Consider the following 21,459-nt stretch of genomic DNA (forward strand, 5'->3'; position numbering starts at 1 on the left):
TAAGATAATTCTGGGAGGGAAAAAATTATCCCAACAGTCTAATTACACTACTTTAATACATAAAAGGGAAAAGCTGAGCATACAGAGTTTATGGAGCGATGGAGACGTATTGTGGTTCTGTGTTCTAGAGAGGCAGCATGGCCTAATGGAAAGGGCACTGGATGGGGGCTCAGAAGTCCTGCTTTCTATGCCTGGTTCTGCCAGTTGTGTGACCTCGGGCAAATCACTTAACCTTTCTGTTTCCCCTCCCACCTGTTGTCTGTCTGCTTACTGTAAGATCTTCAGGGCAGAAGATTTCTTTTTTACTATTTGCACAGTGCCTACCTCAATGACACCCCAATCTTGGGTGTGGCGACCAGATGCTACTGTAATAATAAATAATAATGTAATGTTAGTGCCCAGATAACACAGTGATGGGCATGTTAGAGCCTCTTTTTTGATCAAAGTCCATTTTAAAAATTATCGTCTTTATGTGGAACAAGTTCTCTGTATTTCTCCTCAGGACAGTACCGGGTTGCAGCACAGCGCTCCTTATCTAACTGACAGAGTGAGTATTGCAAATGGACACCACTGCTTTAGCTAGTTTGCTTTTCTTCTGGCAGTGATGACCGGTCTGTCTTACTAAACAAGCACAATGTCCTGAATGGAGTGAACTTGCTAAGTCCCTCCACATCACAGTGTATCCCCCAGTCTCTAGTTTATGGTACTTTGTGGTTGTTATTGCAATGTAACATTTTGGACATTGGTTGATTGTGAGAGGCTGCATGGCTCTCTAGGGAACTCTGTGGCTACTGGAGGGGACAGTCTGTGGTTGCTGAGAGGAGAGATCAGGATGGGACTCCCAGAAAGAGCTGGTCCTGTTGCATCTCCTGCTGCAGGACCTTCCTCCTCCTGCCAGCATGGCAGACTTGCCTCTGCTGGGTCCCGCCATGGGGTGGGGACAGTCACTTCCTAATGTGCATGGAGCTGGGGAGCCGTTTCGTACTGAAGAGGCATGTGCTGCCAATAGCCTGCTGAGGTGACTCCGGTAATACCTGGCACTAACAGAGAGCTTCACATCTGCAGTCATTAGTTAAATAGGGTTTGATACTCCTCTCTCCATCACAGTGTGGAGGGAACAAAATGTGGGAAAAACCCAAAGCCCAGTAGATGAGGGGACGTTTTCCTTCTTCACCCAGCAAAACCCCTCCAGAATACCAGCATGTAGTAGGAACTCTGTTGATATTCGAGGGCAAATGGAGCTGTCATTCTACAAGACATGTTATTGCCTCTAACACCAGGAGTTTGTTTGGAGACAGTTTGTTTCCTACAGTCAGATTTGTGAGATTATTTTTTTCCCTCTGTTAGTTTCAATTAATTTGTGAAAAATTTGCAAGGGTAGGTTAGTTTGTACTTTACAGAGAATGCCATACGGGGTCTCTTTGCTTCCTTTGCAGACTTTCAACAAGACGGTGGGACTCTTTAGTCAGTCAGTTTTTCATTTTGGCAATTTGCAAGCTCTTACGGCCACATCGGGAGGGAAGTTGGTGGTGTGGGATGCAGTCTGCCCACTGTCCATGTCTGCCAGCTTGTGTGTAAAACCACATAATAGGAAGGCTATTAAGCTGATGTATGTGCAGAAAGATGCCCTCACTGTGCTTACTGCATCTGACAGGTAATGGATAAAATACTTTCCTGTTCTTGAGCTAGTGTGGGCATTTAAAAAGCCAATGTGTATGGCTGAAATGAAAAATCAATGTTTAAACTGGTTTTTGCATTGTTTGTTCTGCATATATTTATACTGAACCAAATCCAGAAGTCTTCACCAAAGCAAACATTCAGTTGCAGTCAATGGTAGTTTGCCTGAGTAAAGAATAGGTAAAAATTGAGTAAGGGCCTTGTTATCTTTTAATGTATTCAGGATATTGAACTGGAATGAAAACAGGATTCTCCTGCAATGTATAGAACCCGATTCTCCACTACTTTGCACGTTCCGCAGCCATCACACCTGTGCAAAGCAAGTACTGTCACCTGTTGTGATATATTCTGCACCCACTTTTCAGAAGCATCAGTGATGACACAAGATGCAAGGCAGTGGCAAATCAGGGCGATCGACACATCACAGGATCAGGGATATCCATGTTAGTTAGTGAGGCCAAATGATGGTGTGGGGTCTCTAGTATAAAGGTTCTAGTGGCATGAGTTTGAGAGTCTCACATTACTCATACATGGCGAGTTATGTGGCTCACCTCAAACAAGTGACTGGGTATAGAACTTGAGGCCACAGACACGTTATTATTAAAAATAAAAACATATAACTTATATTTTATGTACGTCCCAGTGTTGCAGTTTTGAGGTTCAGTGCTTTGCATACTTCTGGGACTGGATGAAAAGGGTCAAATTTACTGCTGGTGTAAGAAGGAAAACTCCACTGACTTCAGCTGAGTTGTGTCAGTTTTAACTGGCAGTAAATTTGGCCAAAATGCTCCTTATTACGTGAAAGCTGAACATCTCTGCCCCCTAGTGGGATAAGGGAGACATTTGTTGCCCTAACAGTCACAAGGTACCAGACCTAAAACCATCAATGATCTAAAATTAAATAAAAGATAAACTCATAATTCACTGTGTTGAATAATAAAAATAAAGGTCTTACTTACTATACACTATCAAAATCTGTGAAATCTCCCACCCCATACCCAATCAACAGGCTCCACAGTTGTTCACTAATTGCATAGGTTCAGAGAATGGATTAATTTGGGCTATCGGGTGAATTATAAGAGCAGCTTCCCTATCTTAACCAGTAGAGGGAACTGATACACACTGACGTCACAGAGGATGTTTTGCCAACTTTAAAATATTTGTTGGCAAGCCATGCAGTGATACCACTAGATGCTTAGCTCTAACTGCAGTAATGTATCAACCATCTATGTGCTTTTTAAGGCTTGCTAACTGAAAGTTAATACTTATCCTAAATAAATACCTAGGACTTAATTGTTTCCACTTTGAAAGTGCTGTCCAGACATTAACTGACCCTCACATCATCCCCTGTGAGTGAGGTGAGTTAAGGATCATTATCCTTGTTTTACAGATGGAAGGACTGAAGCACAGAGAGGTTACGTGATTTGCCCTCAAGTCTATGGCAGAGTCAGAATTAGTACTCAGGAGTTCTTGGTTCCTAGTCCCATGCTTAGATCTCTAGACAATGCCACTACCTTATGTAATGAAATTCGTTTGTAGGTTAAGCATGTGTTTAGTTGCTGCTATACTACTATGGAGTCTTTAGATACTAATTCTTTTTCCCAAGGCCTTGTGTCTAGAGGTTAATGCAAAGGACGGGGAGTCAAGACTCTTGGGCTCTATTCCTGGCTGTGTCATTGACACATTGTGTGATTTTTGGGAATTCATGTAATCTCTCTGAGCTTCATTTTCTCATCTATAAAATGGGGATGAGAATGCCCCATCCTGGTATTCTGAGATATAAAAGCCTGATTCTAATCTCACACTAGTTCTGCACCAGTGTAACACCACTGATTACAATGTGTAGTTGCTCTTGACTTACACCAGTGTAAATGAGAGCAGGATCAGGCCTTGTGAAGCGTATTCTTTCATAAAAATCCCTAGAGAAGTGCAGAGCATTAGGGCTTGTCTAAACAAAGAGTTTGAGGCAAGCTGGAGTGTAAATCTACCCCATACAAGTGTCTGTGTGGACCCTGCTCAGTAGTGTGCTTTGATAGACATCTGCTTTGAAACAGGAGTAGATCAAAGTGCATCAGGGAACGGTTTGTGTGCAGCAGCAGGGTTGACAGGGACACTTAGTGCACAGCACACTAGTGCAGTGTAGATTTACACCCTCGCTTGCCATGAACTAATTGTGTAGCCAAGCCCTTGGTTCTTCTGGGGCACTTTAAAAACGTTTTTTGATTAACTGATTCTTGTCCTTTCTTTTAGCTATTTTGTAACTTGTGATGTCAAAGGTCATATTAAATTCTATGATGGCCAGCTGCAGCTTGTGAACTGGTACAGCCACTTTAAACTGGGACCCATCCAATCCATTTCCTTTTCAAAAAACCCTTCCAATCTGGCCAACAACAACTCAGACTACTCCAGTTCTTGTACTATACATGGTCAGCCATTTATTATCAGGTGAGAGTCCTTCAATGATGGATCTAATCAACTGATTAATAAGAAACTGTTGAAATGTTCAACTTGTAGCCGACAGATTTTCTTTGTTGTTGTTTTTAAATCCTAAATCTAGTTATGTGTGAAATTGTCAGTGCACGTGGTTCAGATGTTAATATACAATATGATGGGTAGGTGAGGTTGCCATTGTACTGTCTTCTCTGCAGGAAGGGCTGCAGATCTTCACATTGGTCATCTTGATGCAAAATCAAACCTGTCTATCACAGACGAGGGGCAAGGGGCTGTCCCCCTGCTAGTTCATTTTTGCTTCCTCAGTTGCCTGCAGCCTGAAACAGAGCTTCCTTATGCAGAGTTTTTAGACTCTTACGGCAACAGTTTTAAATTTCACATGTTCTCCAGGGAGCTGTGGGGCATAGATAGACTCCTCTGTAAACCTGAGTTCTGTCTCAGGGAATAGGTATTTTCCCTATCGATCTCCTCTGTCTGGTTCCTCCTACTGAGTAATTGCTGTAGTTTCCTGGCACTGGCAGCCCCTCTGGGAAGTAAGAAGTGGTGGAAAAGCAAAGGGAAAGGTTAAAAGACGCTCTTACTCTTAGGGTCCCATCATTAAATGTATAGATGGAGATTGCAACTAGCAACCTCTGCAGACCTTCTGCCTAACCAGGAATTGCAGCAGCTTCTTTTGGCCAGGCAGATACACACCTCGCCACCAGCTCTGGCACACCAACCTTCACGCCAGGACAAGTGACTGAAAGTCTCTCCTGCCCCACAGGGGAAGTCAGAGCAGGCTTACAAACGCTAGAGAGAGGAGGTGTGGTCTGAGCACAGGACTGAGGCCCAGGAACCATTGGTTTCTAATGCCAACTCTTTTTCAAACACAGTTCATGGCTTTAGGCTTGCTAAGTAGTTCCTGACTACACAGAGAATCCGTGTGTTGTCAGTGAGTGATTCCTGGGGAGTACAGTAAAGGGTGACAGAACTGAGCTCTGAGAAAGGACTTCACGATTTGGCACTTTCATTGGGGCCAGTCTCTCACTTTGCAGGATGGTTGATAACCACTTCCCGATAAGAGTTTAGTAACATATATGCATTGTCAGTTGTTTGGTTTATATATCTTTGCTTATGTATGTGCAGAAACTGAAGTCCAGATGCACGAAAGACACAGCTGAATGAATGGATGAGCAGCCATTCTTTCCATTGTTTTAGGGAGCAATCATTCCCTACATTACTGACAAGAAATTAGCCTGCTGCATAAGTGGGAGGGAAAAGGGTCCACCTGCCTAATTCATCAAATTGGGTTTGTTTCTTCATGTTAACAGGAATTTTATTCTCTCCACGTTGGACGCAACAGTACTTCACATTACAGCAGAGGGGACAAAACTGGAAAAATTAATGGAGGAGGCCAAGGAAGCTGTTAATGCCATTGCTTGCCACCCTAGCCAGCCTCTCATTGCCATAGGAAGTCACTGTGGGCTGCTAAAGGTGTGGGACTATATGCAGACAAAGTACCTCATTAGCCGAATCTTTATGGGGGCCAGTATCCAGTGCCTCTCCTATGACCCTGAAGGTATTTTTACCTTGAGATCTCACTGAACATTGAGCATCAGGTTTCCTGAGATGAGTGATCTGTACAATAATTGTTCTCTGATGTTTATTTTAGGTTCTTTTCTGGCGGCTGGTTTTACTGATGGAACCGTTTACATCCTTGATTCTATTTCATTAGAAGATGATTGCAAAGAGTTCAAATACTCAAGAGGCCCAGTAACTCAAATAAGCTTCTCTCATGATTCCCAGTATCTTGCAACTGCTGTAAGTTTTTCTCAAGATATATGTGTATTCTCCTTTTGGTGGGACTGGAACTTACAGCCTGTGCCATGATATGATCCTGAAAGGAGAACAGGCAGGAACGCTCGCCCTCTCGTAAAGCTCTCTCAAAGCTGTGACTTTGTAAAAATGGCACCTTCCTCCTCAGTGTACCTGCTCCCTGTCTCTATATAGAGCCCTACCAGCTGATTCTAGTGACAAAAATAAGTGTTGACATCTCTACTCCTCTGATCCCTGCAGTATGAGTGATGGGAGAGTCAGATGGAGTCTGGTCTGGCTCACGTATCATCAAAAGGATTGTGAATTCATTTTCATATTTTGGTGCACTGATGTAACTGGCAGTATTTGAAGGCAATGAGGTTGCATTTGGAGTGCAGAATCTTAATTACTGATGATGATACATCCCATGGGGACTGGAAATTAAGAAAAATATCTTTTTGTTTGTAACCCGATCACATTTGCTCCAGGCTCACAGAGACAATCAATATAGAGTTGATGATGCCATTTTGACATCTCCTTTCCAGAGCAGAAGCACAATCTAGTATACCCCTGGGGTTGGTCACTGGCTTCCTTTCAGGCAGGGCCGAAGAGTTGTTCTTTATTATTTTAGTGTTTGTTGGTTCTGTTCAGATCCTTTCTCCCAATCAGGTTTGTTGTTGTTATTATTGTCATTCTATTTACCTCATTTTCCTTGTGGCTTCTACAGCACATAGTTAGAAAGGCATGTAGGCCAGACTGATGAGCTAAGAATGCTAAGAATTTCCTTGACAGCTGGGGGAACACAATAGAAATGCAGGCTGAAGATAAACTAAAATATTTGTATTGTCATTTTAGGATGAAAAATATGCAGTGACTGTTTACAAAAGAATACGGAAAAATGGTGAAAGATCTTGGGAGCACCTAGCAGGGCTTCATTCACATTATAAACCAATTCGAAGTATAATATTTGGAGTCCTTTTAGATAGCGACCAACCAAGGCTCTTAAGCCTTGGGGAGGACAGGCTGTTGGTAAGTCTGCTTAAAAGCATGCAAGGCACTACAGTTTACTGGTTAGAGCAGGGGCTTGGTGGCAGGACTCCTGGGTCCTATTCCTAGTTCTGACTCAACTTGCTGTTTGACCTTGGGTAAGTTACTTTAGCTCCTCTGGGTCTCAGTTTACTCATCCGTAGCCTGAACATTTCCAGATAACACTGCAGGTGCTGGGTTTCATGTATGAAACCCTGTGTGTCTTAGGTCCTGGCTGTATGAGAGATAACTCTTCATCCCACCATTTGAGAACAACTATGCCCCTATCATTGATAGTCAGTGGGCTTGTCCCTTTGCATGTCTGGAGTTGGCAGCTGGGCATTTTCAGTGAAGGGCCCTTGACTCTGTCACCTGCTCCCTCTCTTAGCCAGGTAGACTCTCACTTTGAGCTTCACCTCATATTGCAAGACCTGTCTAGGTACTGGGGGTGAAAAACCTTCCCCCAGGCTCCATACCAGTTGCCTTTAGAGCTGTGAAGTTTCAGTAGGGCAAGACGTATCCCCCTTTGCCCCCAAGCTGCAGAGCAGCAAAGGGTGCAATGGACCCAAGGTCTTGTTGCACCCTTCTCAATGAGAGGCAATGGCCAGCTGATGCATGTAGCAGCGGATACACCAGCACAGGATTCCAAAGCCTACTATGAAGGAACAGTGTCCCTGTGATGTGTAGGGGGCCATATACCCCTACACAGGTTCCCCACATTCTTCCCACACTCCTTCCCCCAGTGAACTAACACCAATTCCACTGCAGTCAGGACCCTCCACAGCCAGGGGATTCACACCTCCGGCTTTGGCTGAGGGTTTAGCATGTCAACAGGGAGCCGAGTTTCTTTTGCTGTGGAGTTCTTATTGTGTTCCCTGTAACTGACATTGCATCAGCTTAGTGAGGTTATAATCCATGTGATTTTTAATAATTATGAATACATGAGCAGAGGTTGCAACAGTAACATTTTACAAACCTCAGAAAATCTCCTCTCCTACCATGCAGGGCTTTTGGGGATGTGAATTCAGATCAGTAGTGTAAACAAAAGGTACTAGGGAGGAGCAGACTACCCTGACTGCTGGCAAGTCTGTGCAGCTGTTTCACATGGATCTTGTTCATTGTGTTCTATTCAGGTGGAGTATGATCTAGGCAGCAGCAGTAAAGAATACCTGGCCGTCCTGCGAAGAGACCGCATTGAACAGAACGCAGTCCCAATGTGTTTGGCCTGGTACCCTCCCTTCACTCCAGAAGCTTTTATTCTCACTGCCAATAATCGGTACAAAATGAAGCTTTATAATGCTACGACCAAAATGTGCAGGTAACTGGGAAACTCAAACCCTGGTTTATTTTCACAGTGAGTCAAACCTTGTTCCCCTTTCCCCCAATCTTCTCCTCTCGGTGTACACCCAAGATCAGTGGACACTATTGAAGAATTTGACCTAATGGACTTGCAGAGAGTCAGAACTGAGAATAGAAGCTCAGAGTCCCGAGTGCCTGGGCTCTGTTCAAACCACTGGACCCAATGTTCTTTACTAAAAGAGGAGGGAAATTGTGATTGTGATAGAGTCCTGCATAGCTTCACTGATTTCATCTATAAAGCTGCTTGTGTTATCAGGCCACGGTACCTCAACTTGGACTCTGCTAGCTACCAAAATATCCGTTCAGAAGGTTTTCCCTAGTTACAACAGGAATCTGGCCCTGCCCAACAAAGCTAACTAGCAGGCTTTAAACCCAGATGGAACTTGTATTGGTTTTCAGATAAAGAAAACCTGAATTGAAGCCAGCATCCAGTCCAGCTCAAGTCCTCACTCTGCTCTGCTCTCCAAGCCAGACTGATGGGATCCACCTTTCCTGTCTCACTGCTACAGCTGCCCAAATATCCTTTTACCAGAAGCTGAAATAATCCAGGTTCTTAATGGAGCACATCAAATACCTGGAGATACATCCATCCAGGAAAATCTAACTGAGGGCAGAATTCAGCTCTTAGCTCTCCCTTAGTTTCCTGTAGAAATGACTAATCACTGGATAACACAAGTTAATGGAATGGAAGCCAGCACTCTCACAGAGGACACACTAACCATCCATCGAGGATGTTAGTGACTAAATTAATCACAGTGTTTGCAGAGATGATCCAAGAGAGTGGTTCTTTAAAAGCTCCTTTTGCCAGCTTGCCCTGAATGCTAACCCTCTGAGATTATTTAATAATGTGTAATTGTTGTCAGAGCCTAAAGAGCTGGATGTGTTGGAAGCTGAGCAGTTCGTTCTTCAACCAAAAGTGCAGAGTCCCAAGGGGAAGCCGATATTTGATCTAGTGGGAGCCAGGCTGCTTCAGTGAAGACCAATAACTGAATGAGCCATGGAGACCAAACTCTTCTCTCACTCCCAATGGTGGCTCTTCCAAGGAGAGAGACAGGGCAATTGGAGTAGAAGATTTTGGTCTCTAGAGCTGTCATCTTGACACCTTTCACCAGCACTAAATTCACACTCTCACACCCCTATACACACACACATGCCCAATCCCATTCTTGTGCACAGCAACATTTGTGTGAAAAAATGGATAAGATGAATAGAATAAATGAAAATGTTGTTTTCCTTTAGAAAGACACTTCTGGGGCCAACCTATGGGTCCCCTCTTGAGAAGATACAAATCCTTCCAGCAACAAACAGTCAGGATCCACAGAAACAATATCTGGCCTATATTACAAAAGATAAGGTACAGAGTTCCCATATATTTATGTCAGATATGCTTTTTGGATTGTTTTGCATAACATTGCGAACAACCTTAGGTACAGTTGTACCTAAGGGAGAAATACACCAGATATTTAAAAGGAGGCAGTGTTACCAACTGGATAGAGCACTGGACTATAATGAGGGATGCTTAGATTCTATCCCTGGCTCTGCCATAGCCTTGCTGGGTAAACTTGGGCAAGTTACTTCCCGTCTCTGTGCATCAATTTTCTCATTGGTCAAATGCGACTAATGATATTGACCTGCATTGAGATTTACCAATGAAAAGTGCTATTAAGAGGTAGGTATTACTCTGTTATAGTATTTATTGTTTTTTGTACTATCAAATATTTCTATAGTGCTCCTCGCCATATCTGTGTGTGCATATAGTGAAACCTGCCCATAGCAACTACGCAGCATGAGAGAAAAATTCAGTCTCTGGAATACTTTAAAGTGCTTGCTTAGGAGAAAGGTTTGCCTGCTAAACATGCAGGACTTTAGTGGAGGTTTCACCGTAAACGTGGGAGCTTCTGAGTTTCAGGTAATCTAGTCCTGCATGTGTTCAGCAAGGCAAGTAACAAAACAAGTGGAAAGAGAGTGCAGGTCTGAAGCTGAGGTATTGAGGGGGATTAAATGAAAGATGTGGGGCTGGGTGAGACCAGAGATATTGGAAGCTGAGAAATTGGGAGTAGGAGATGAGGGAAATGGGAGGTGGGAATTGTGCAGAGGAGTTGTTTAGCCTTTCTGTTGTAGTTCACTTGGGAGTCAGTTGTACTGCTTTCTATGCACAGTGGTCACCATTTAAAAAAATCATTATTTCCCCACAGGTACCACAGTATTTCTCTGCACTTTGAATAGTCAATAACTATGGTATTGAATTTTGACACCCACCCCTTTCCCCATATATGAACATTACCTGTCCCTGGTGAAGAAGGAGTTAACCTCAGCTCAGCATCCCCTCTGCACTCAGCTCCTCAGGGGAGGGGCTATAAGCTTGATCTTGGCAGACAGCTGGGTGAGAATGCTTTTGGGATGGGCTGGCTTCAAGCCCAGGGGTTATGGAGCTGGACTGAACTCGAAGCCAGGAGTTTGCTGTTTCCTTTTCTGCTTGTATTCTGTTTTTTTGTTAGACATGCTCTCCCTAGAGGAAAGACCCTGTCATCCATGGATGCGTTTCCCACCAGTTTATGCTGAGCTCCCTGTGTGGTTACTGTGCGGAAGTGGTGACCAGTGTAGAATAACACACTAGTGACTTAAAAAAAAAAAAAAAAGCTGCTTCTTAGGTGCTGCAAATGTTTCAGGCCCATGTTCAGACCTACTGTGAGCAGATATAACTCCAGTGAAGTCACTAGGTGGTTCCTGGTTCCACTCAGATCTGAATTCAGCTCTGGGGATTTGATTATCTCGAAAGAGCCATGTCAGTTATTCCTTCCTGGGTTGTTGATTTGGATTTTCAGGTGGCAAATTCTTCCCTGATATGGGCACCTGAAATCCATTAACACAAATGGAGACAGTGTGATTACATCCGAAAGCAGAACGTGGCCCCTACATGCATAGCGTAGAGGTTGGATGATCTGTAGGAAGGCTACCATCAGGGCCAGCAATGCTTGCGCCTCTGAAATTCACACTGACTCGTGGAACAGTGTGGTAAAACTTTAGATTTACATATTGATGGGCCCTTCCTTAGTCAGCCTTTTCGTCCACACTGGAATATTTCTGGGGTAAATCTTGTCTCATTTTCATTACCATGGAGGTCTCTCTGCACTCCAGAACCGGTGCATTTCCACGGCACTAGAATGGACAGGATTTGAGGACCCCATGCAGAAGATGCAGATTCAGGACACAGCCTCATGAGCTCTTGCAGTCTCAGTGCTGCAGGAGTATTTGCAGAGCAGGCTGAGAGTGGGTTCCTGTCACTACAGAACCCTCCACAATGGACAGACCAGATTCCTAGCTGGCCTACGAGGGGGTAGAGTTTACCCCTCTGTGTCACATAGGTCATAGAGCATAAGGCTAGAAGGAACTACAGATCATATAGTCTCACCACCTGTATAACACAGGCCACCAACACTGTCTAATACTAAAAGAGCTGAATCTGTATAAAAGTGCCAATCATCATGGAGTTACCCTTTTTCTTGGTAGGTTGGCTTGCAGATTTTGCCCATTGATGGTAACCCCCACAAGTCCTCGGCTTTCATTTGCCATCCAGGAGGTGTCTCCAACCTTGCTAGTTCCTACGACGGATGCCATGTCTTTACAGCTGGGGGGAACGACTGCATCGTGATGAAATGGGAAATTAATGTCAAGTGAGTAAACACCAGGGAAAAGCAGAGCATGCTGTTCTCATTGCTCGCGATGTGCTCTGTCCCTTTACACAACTGTGACCAACACAGCTAAAGCATATGTCCTGCTGGCAATGAACTTATGCTTATATAGGGACATTCATCCCAAAGGATCCCATTCTGCTTCAGAAAGGCTTAACATTGAAGCCCCTAAAACTTATTCAGACAAGAAGCATTAATATAGGTACCCTGGTGCAAGCGTGACTTTAATACCATCCTGTGCAGCACTGACACCTGCATTCAGCTTTGTTTAAAATGTTACCTGATCCAGCGTTGGTTTGCTAGAAAGGCTGCAGTTAAAACAGAGAGGGCTAGATCTTCACACGTGCTCTGGACCCACAACTGGAGCAAGATTTTCAAAAAGGGCTCAGCTCCCATTTAGGCACCTAACCGAGGTGGGCAGATTTTCAAAGGTGTTCTCAAGTGGGAATCACTAAGGATGCTGAACTCTTGAAAATCTCATCCCAAGTGTCCAGTTACCCATCACGTCATCCAAGAGGATTGGCAATGGAATCCACAATTCCTTCTCCCACCAATTTATAATTAAGGATCCTGTTTTTGGACTAAGTTATTAGAATCCTGGTATTTCCTAGGCTTCTGCACCGCCAGCCAAGGGCCAGATCCTGTGAGACACTGAACACCCTTATGTCACATGGAAGTCAATGGGAGTTTAGGGTACTCAGTACTTTGCAGGATCTCACCCACGGTGAATGCAAACAGCGATGTGCTCTAGTGACCTGAGCACAGGAGTGGGAATCAAAAACTCATAAGTGCTAATCCTGGGTTGGATACTGACTCCCTCTGGGAGCTTTGGAATATCTCTTATCCTCTTGGCTTCATCATCTGTTAAAAGGGGCTGATCATTCTGACCTACCTACTTCATAGGCTACTTCATTAATAAATGAGTATTTTTAAAGTGCTTTGAATATGAAAGGTTCTATGTATGTGCTAAGTCATTTATAAAACATGGATTTTAAGATCCCTGCCTGAGAGGCCACAGTCTGGAATCTTTCTAGAGCCAGGCAGTGGGGATTTTGACATTTGGGCAGGGAGGTGGGTCTACAGGAGCATCTGTTTCTTACAAAATGCCCTGCAGGATGAAAAACAATAGAGAAGTGTTGATATAGACTATCCAGTTTCCAAATGGAATGGTCTGGTATTGTCTAGGAAATCCCCCATGCATTTGCAGAATGGATTTAGGACGAACAACTCTAATGCCTTGCCCATGAGTAGGTCATCTGAAGTAACTGGGACTGCTCCTACGAGTAAGGACTGCTTGTATGTGCCAGTTTTGTGCTGCCCTGGCAGCAAGCGTGGAACTTTCCTTTGTCAGCTTCCAACTGAAGAGCTGTGCCAAAAAGCTGTGCCATCGATATCTGAGAGGGGACACCTCCTCCAAAAGCCTTTTTATACGGCCCTTGGTAAAGACGCCAGAAAGAGAGGCCATGTTTGTTGCCTTTAATGTCTGGGCTATTCATTCTGATGTGAGCACAAGGTGGGGTGAGGCTACCACAGTGCCAAGCGCGCTATGAATGCCTGGATAGATAGATGCAAACAGCAACCTGAAGCAAGCAGCTGCAAATGCTCTGACACCAGCCTTTTCAGTGTAGCGTAACTTCATGTTTGAAAAAGGAGGAGATGGTGCTTACTCACTCTCAGAGCTAGAACTGAAGGATGGTTTAGGTTAGAGGGTTAGCTATATATCTGTCTGCCTTAGGGTTTTCCATGGTATCTTTCGCCATCGGATGTAAGGTGGGAATTCATCCTCTCTTTGATTTCTGCTACATCATCCCTGCTGGGGCTGGCTTTAAGATACTGCTGAAGAACACCTTGTTGCCCTTTGGAGTGCACCTAGGGCTTTATTCCTCAAACATGCTCACTCTGCAAAGAATTCAGTTCAGACACTGCACACTATGAACAGAGCTCCTCCTGATGATTCCCTAATAATACCAGCCAGTTGCAGAGCAGTGAGGGCACAGAGCAACTTCTGAGCTGTCACAGCAAAGGAAGCCCTGGTGGGAGAGCAGTGGGTTTATGTATTTTCTTTTTCCATTTCATCTGGCTTAATCAGGTGGGGGTCGGAGTGGGCAATAGGATGTAAATGCTCCTTCTTTATAATGGTTGGCCATGGTCCTGGCATCATTGAATTTGTATGTAATTTGCTGTTGGAGCAAGGCTCTTTATGAGCTAATTAACACTTTACTGCTGCTTCTGGTATTTTCTGTCTCTCCACTATGTTTAATGTCAAATAACTTAATTATAAAAAATCATAAAACTTGCAGATAGCACAATGGAGAACAGCACACCAAAGGTGCAGATCAGAGCTGATGCCATGCTGTCGTGAATGCACCGGGATGTTGCTGATGTTATTGCAATACCAGGCTATTGTAGGGTCTTGGGCTGTTTTCATTGTGGGAGCTGTTACTTTTCTGCATCCTGACTAACACATCTGGCTCTTTTGTCTCTACCGCCTATGAAACTGAAATTTAGATGACAGCTCATGGAGCTAGAGCGGAATTTTTACATGTACAATGCATCTAGGACATTGTCTTCCACTGTGGAGAATAGAGCGCCTGAGTGACAGAGCCTAATATCTTACCGGGAAGGAGTGTGTGTAATTGTTAGAGTCCGGGAACTAGGAGCTAAAGTTTGATTGTTCTATGGAAAGCTCTGCGCACTAGCTCTTTACCTGTTCAAAGTGCTGGCCTGACATAAGCTAATTAATCCCCACAACATTCCTGTGAAGTATCAGAGGGTAGCCGTGTTAGTCTGGATCTGTAAAAGCAGCAAAGAATCCTGTGGCACCTTATAGACTAACAGACGTTTTGGAGCATGAGCTTTCGTGGGTGAATACCCACTTCCTCAGATGCATTCCTGTGAAGTAACACACTTTATAAATGGGGAAACCAGGACACAGAAAAGTTAAACGTCACACAAAGACTACACACCAAGTCAGTGGCAAAGCCAGGATTAAAACCCATCTCCTGGTTCCTAGCCCTGTGCTCATTCCATTAGACCAGAGACACACACAATAATAATTACCTACTATACTAGGCTATTGTATGTAAAACACTGGGAAATCCTGGGCTAGAAAGTGCTGTAGAAGTGCTGACTGTTAATAGAGTAGCATAAGTTTCAACTTAGAACTATACCTTTCCCTGTTTGTTCTGAGTTTTGAGCGGATTTTATTTGTTTGTTTGTTATAAGTTTCTGTGTGGCTGGCAGCAATGAGTGGAAAGGGAAACAGAACATTTTTCCTTACACGAACCCTTTCTGAGCTATCTTTTTGTTATTACCATAGTGCTTTGGAGGCTGCTGTTTCTCTGGGCGGTGAGGATTTGATCCCATTTTACAACCTTTTGGATGGCGGCAGAGATGGTGAATTCTTCAGGGTAATTACAGTCACAGTAAACATTGTGTGGTAACAGCTGGTTAATATGTTAGAATTAATTTATACGGGTCTGACAAATTGTGGAGGTCCAAATCTGCTTTAACAATAATTTCATTGATATGCCTTTTAGTATATCTTCAGAGAGGCTTATGTGCCATGCATGTTGAGAAACTGAACTTCGTTGTACTTCATTTGATTTTCTCTCAGGAACTGGAGGACTATTTTTACTATGCACAGCTGCGCAGTCAGGGTATTGATTCAATGGAGACCAGACAGGTGTCAACACATATTCCCTTGGAGGAAGTTCCATTTGTAATGAGAGCAATGGGGTTTTATCCATCAGAGGAAAAGGTTTGTTTTTTACCAAAGAGAATGATTGTGTTTACAGGGTATGCGATCGGCCAATTTCTGATCTCAGTCAGATGGGCTAGATCTGCAATAAATCCATGGATTTTAAATGTATTTAGTCTAGAACTACAGTAGTGTAACTTTGATCAAAATCTGACTCTGTATCTTTTTTTAAAAATGTAAGAGATAAAGTAAAGATTCAGGACCACTAGGGGACTGGATTGTTCTAGGGCAGGGGTGGCCAACCTGAGCCCGAGAAGGAGCCAGAATTTACCAATGTACATTGCCAAAGAGCCACAGTAATATATCAGCAGCCCCCATCAGCCCCCATGCCCCACCACCCCCAGCACCTCCTGCCCACCAGCAGCCCTGCCAATCAGCACCTCCCCCCTCCCTCCCCGTGCCTCCTGCCTGCTGCGATCAGCTGTTTCACAGTGTACAGGAGGCTCTGGGATGGAGGGGGGAGGAGCAAGGGTGCAGCAGGCTCAGGAGAGGGGGCAGGAAGGGGTGGGGGCCTTGGAGTAAGGGGTGGAGTGGGGGCAGGGCCTGGGGTTGAGCAGGGGAAAGTTGGTGCCTGGAGCTCCAGCCCCAGAGTCAGCACCCTATGCAAGGAGCCGCATATTAACTTCTGAAGAGCCGCATGCGGCTCTGGAGCCACAGGCTGGCCACCCCTGCCCTACTCTCAGGCTTGGTAAAAGGAACCTTTCACCTTTAGATTGGATGGACAAATCCATCCCACGTAAATGGAGTTCAAAAGTTTCATCTGTCAGGTGTTTGGTGGCCTCAGTCCAGTTCCCAGAGAGTAAGGGCTCACAACACAAAAATCACACCCATAATTGGCACCTCAGAAGAGAGGTTGGTTGCCTCAGAAAAGAAACTGAAAGCATGAAGAGTGGACTCTCCTTTCATCCTATAGGGCAGGGTGCTTGAACAATGTGTATAGTGGGGGTGCTGAAAGCCATTGAACCAAACTGTAAACCCTGCATATAATGGAAACCACTTCAAGTCGGGGGTGCTGCAGCACCCCTCACAGCCCTAGTTCCAGCACTTGTGCTATAGGGGGTCCCTCCAGGTCAAATTGGGACCCACCCTGAGTTTCTTCTGCTTGTGTTAAGTGTTGTTTTATACAAATGGGGCTTTGGAACTTTCAGCTCTATACACTGACTCGTCCATATAGTCTAAAGCCTCTTGTTTTCCTTCCCTTTGTGCCTTATAGTAATGATGAGAATGTTTTTACATAGAGAAAGCACCTTTCACCTGCAAGAGACCTCACCATCCTTCACTAACTGATAAATGTTTGACTTAAATTCTTATGAAAATCTCGCAAAGTTTTATTTGTCAGGTTGCAGCAATGGGGGGCCTTTTTTTTTATCAAAAATTTCTCAGGAGTTTTAAGCCTCAAATCCTCTTTGTACTGTAGCTAGAGATAAATCCCTTAATAAGGTAGATGATTCTTATCCTATTGTAATAGTATTTCTGAGGCAGTTTGTATTTACACATACCTAATTTATAGCACAGCAACCTGGCAGAAAGGAAATTAAGGTACCTGGAGCAGATTTATTGACTCTGTTGCAAGGAGGTGTAAATTACAACTTGCAGGGCCGGCCTAGTCCCTTCATCCAGGAGAAATTCTCTCCAAGGGAGAAGACTAAGCAGTGGCATCACTGCTGTATTCTGTCGGGCTTTCTGCCAGGGAGCAAGCTTCAATTGCTGCTGGGGCTCCATAGGAACCCCAATGATGGAGGCTGCACTGAGGGAATGCCACCTCACCAGCCCTGTGGCACTCTTTCTCTGGGGATCCAGCAGAAGGAAAGTTCTGGGCACTTTTCATCAATGCAGCCTTCCCTTAGCAGACTTTTCTTGGGGCTTCTGGAGCTGCAGAAGTTGGTCTAATCTTAGGATGAGCTGGTGCAGCGTCCTGCATTGGTACTATAATTTCGTATATAGTTAGATGTTTTCCTGGGCTCATTAGATTGGCATCTCCTGCTGGTGGGGAAAAAGAGAATATATTCCTCTCATGCACAGTTGCTAAAGGAGGCATGAGGAATATCTCCTGATAAATAATCTGTAAGAAATTAGAGGACAGCATTTCAGTCAAGGAAACTACCCTGAAACTAGGCAACCTATGATCTGCTTCACAAAGTAGGTGGGACAATATTAATTCACAGAATGAAAATTCTTCTCCTCCCGAGCATTTTATTAAATAAAAAGTGAGAGGGGAAAAATCAGCATGGAATCCACTAACAGGAGCTCTTGGGAGCTGGAGAATTTTTCTTTTGTAATTCACTAGGACGGGATAAAACTTAATCCCAGATCAGCTAGAGCTGAGTGAAATGTTCTGTTCTTGCCCTGCATGGCATTTGCCAGGGCAAAAATATAAGTCCATGATTTCCATCTTCTCTGAGCATCATTCAGTGGAAAAACTTGTGACATGAGGACAAAGGCCCAGGGCTGAATGCAAAAGCCTCCCCATGGAGGCTTTGCATTGGCCTGCCTTCCTGGGGAGTAGAATGCTTGGTACGTGTTGGCACTGGGAATTCTCCCAACATTTAGCTCCATTTGTAACTGTAAGGAGGCTGCTGCCTCTTTAAACATGAGCACAATAAAGGCATGGAACAGAACCTGCCTTTCAGACAAACATCTGCAAGGCTGCATGCCACTCTGACTCACAGCAGCAGGCTTCAGGAAAGCTGTTTAACTGCTAGTGACAAAGAGGCAGTTACTGCCTGACTGCCCAATAGAAGGACTGCTGTATGAGTGATACAGGGAAATAAAGGGCAGGATGTGGGACCCTTTGAGCAAAGTCCAGTCCTCTGCAGTTGCAGAGGGCCCCAGAGGCAGTTATTCTGCACAGGATGAGTGGGTATTGGAAGCAGGGGTGGAAGGAGGAGAATTTTGGAAGGTCATTCATGATGTGCATACCACATAGCCAGCTGCGTGCGTGGAGACTTCCTGCACACTTGTTTGTAGCAAGGTGGAGTCACCATTTGGTGGACTCACTGTCCCCAGAGTGGAGACACAGCTGCAATGAGGGCTGCAGTGAGGCAGCTAGAGAATTGCTCTGCCTTCACTGCATGGCCTGTGGGGGAATCATTCCTTCCCACTCTCATGTCAATTGTTGGATACATCTTATAACGAAAGATTTCCCCAGTATATTACATCCCAGACAAAATGCTTCTCTGAGAATAACAGAAAGACCCCAGTGTATTGCAGGAATTGTACTTCTGGGGTTGATGTAATTTTGATGTGGTAAACAACTTCTTTAAAGAGACACTGTCAACTAATCTGAGGCTAGATTCTAATCACAGTTATAGTGGTGTAAATCCAAAGTAAATCCAGTGACTTCAGTGGAATTATTCTAGATTTATATTGGCATCCCTGAGATCAGAAACTGGTCCAATGCTTTAAAAGAAACCCACCTTGTATAAGTGTCTTTTGTCTTGACTTTTAGATTGAGGACATGATAAATGAAGTCAAATTTAGTGAGTACGTGCACACTGGAAAACACGTTACAAATATCAATTTAGGGGATTTTATCAAGCTTTATATAAATCATCGACCAGCATTTGGCTTGTCAATGAAAGAAATACAAAATGCCTTCCAAGTTCTTGGTTATGATACTGAGAATGGAGAAATCGTTATCAACAGAGGAGACTTACTGCAACAACTTCAGTGCAGAGGTGAGCGTTTTCCTAACATCAGTTTTATGTTTGCTTGTTCTGTCCTTCATTTAAAAGAGTATCCATTGCAGTGAAAAGTTATCTGGAGACAGGTTTCGATAGGTGGCACGTTACCTCATCTGTCTTAGAATTTTAAATTAAATAACCACATACGTTGTCTCAACTGGATTGTATCCTCCTGTTTGAAAATCGCTGCACACTCCAAGTATTCCATCTGCTATCTGAAGAAGGTGGATCTTAAAGAATATTATAATGCCATTATATTAATTGATTGTGTGCCCTCACCGTGAATAGTATATTCAGTTCAACTCACATGATCTCCAAAAAAGTAGTAATAGAAATTGAAGAGAATCCAGAAATGAGTGATGAAAATTATTAGAAGTTTGGAATGACTTCATATGAGGAGAGATTGAAAAGATTGGGATGGTCTAGTTTAGAGATGAGGTGAATGAGAGGGAACATGATAAAGATATCAAAAATTAATGGCATTGGCACAAAGAAGGTAAATTAGGTACTTCTATATTCCCTCTCTTATTATAAGAACAAGACAGCACCCAAGTCAGCTGAAAAACAGCACATTTAAAATGGATAAGAGGAAATACTGTATTAACCCACACATTCTCAACCTGTAGAACTCATTGCCACATGGTATCGAGGTAAAGGGCTTACCAGGAAGTTAAAAGGGATTAGACACACATATGGATGATGAGAGCATCCACAAATACATGACATAGCATAAAACATTTTTAAAAGGGATATAAATCCTCATGCTTCAGGGCATAAGCCACTGACTGATGGAGGTTAGGAATAAACTCCTATGTGCAGGCTATTCTGTAACAGTTGACTAAATGTTTTCTTGCACCTTCCTCTGAATTGTTGTGGCGCTGGCTACTGCCAGTAGACCACTGATCTGAGCTGGGAATTTGTATGAAAAGGAAGAATGAAAACTGCTGTAGGTGCAACTGGGCCCAACAAGTCAGATCCAGTAGCCTTTCCCCCTCCCAGAAACCTAATTTATATGCCAAAAACTAATGTTTTCACAAGAACAAATTTTTCTTGGATCAAATTTCTTGCACTGTGATCATGCATTCTGAATGGTGGTACTGGCTACCCCCGGAGGAACCCAAACCATCCTATTTTGTCCTTATGCGATTCTTGCTAGATATGTTTGTGCTGAGTTTGTGTTAATGAGACATCTTAGAGATTGTGTTTTTGCTTTATGTGTAGGGGAGCATATGACAGAGGAGGAGCTAGCAGAGTGTCTTACCACCCTGTTGGGCATGAATCCAGAGGGTGGGAGATCTGAGCTGGGCATCTATGATCCCTCAGGTACAGGATTAATGTTCTATGAAACAAAGAAATAAGATTGCTTCAGTTCCTTTAATATAATAATTAAACTGCAAATCCTATCTACCTTGTTACTCCAATAGCTGTTAAAAATGTTCAGCTGGGATTACAAAATATAGTCACAGGGCCAAATACTGTCCTTGGTCCATGCACTTAACTTCCACTGTTATTGGGAAAAAGTTCTACTGCAGACTGAAACTCATATATATTTAAATAGCCAGTGAAATGTAACAATGTCCTTGACTACATTACCTTATGTTTATCTCCTGTCTAGGAATGGAAACTGGAGATATTTGCTGGAGGGCTCACTCACTCTTGTGATCCACACGCAAAGTAGAATCCTATAATATGCAAATTCTTTTCAGTTCCTTGCAGAGTTGTCCATTGTAATTGGAACCCCTGACTTCTGCCATATTCATGCAGTTTCTGAAATGAGTGTCCCAATCCCTAAGTGTCTACAATAATATCCAGTTGGGATTTTCCACAACTGATGTATGCCTACTGAAGGTGCATCTCCTGGAGGGAACAGCTTAGTGGTGTAAACTTCAGGTTTGAAATACCTAGATTCCTTGGAACCCTAGGTTCAAATCAAATCACAGCAGGATAGAAACAGCACTTCCGAAGTAGATACAGTGAGTGTTGTGCAGTTTACTGGGTGTGAGTCTTACGGATGAGA

At 43.7% G+C, this 21,459-nt stretch overlaps 1 protein-coding gene across 3 annotated transcripts in view; it reads left to right on the forward strand.

The window, feature by feature from the left end:
• CFAP251 (cilia and flagella associated protein 251) overlaps window positions 1-21,459 on the forward strand; it is a 31,955-nt gene that overhangs the window by 9,498 nt on the left and 998 nt on the right. For all 3 annotated transcript variants that reach the window (XM_050923910.1, XM_050923909.1, XM_050923911.1), the window contains 13 exons: window positions 503-547; window positions 1,437-1,654; window positions 3,928-4,122; window positions 5,439-5,686; window positions 5,780-5,928; window positions 6,778-6,951; window positions 8,082-8,266; window positions 9,547-9,661; window positions 11,818-11,981; window positions 15,319-15,409; window positions 15,616-15,759; window positions 19,208-19,436; window positions 20,664-20,765. In XM_050923910.1, the coding sequence (XP_050779867.1) occupies window positions 503-547; window positions 1,437-1,654; window positions 3,928-4,122; window positions 5,439-5,686; window positions 5,780-5,928; window positions 6,778-6,951; window positions 8,082-8,266; window positions 9,547-9,661; window positions 11,818-11,981; window positions 15,319-15,409; window positions 15,616-15,759; window positions 19,208-19,436; window positions 20,664-20,765 (2,059 nt within the window). The remainder of the gene's footprint in view (window positions 1-502; window positions 548-1,436; window positions 1,655-3,927; window positions 4,123-5,438; window positions 5,687-5,779; window positions 5,929-6,777; window positions 6,952-8,081; window positions 8,267-9,546; window positions 9,662-11,817; window positions 11,982-15,318; window positions 15,410-15,615; window positions 15,760-19,207; window positions 19,437-20,663; window positions 20,766-21,459) is intronic.

Source organism: Gopherus flavomarginatus, chromosome 15, assembly GCF_025201925.1.
Source record: "Gopherus flavomarginatus isolate rGopFla2 chromosome 15, rGopFla2.mat.asm, whole genome shotgun sequence".
Taxonomy (NCBI): Eukaryota; Metazoa; Chordata; order Testudines; family Testudinidae; genus Gopherus; species Gopherus flavomarginatus.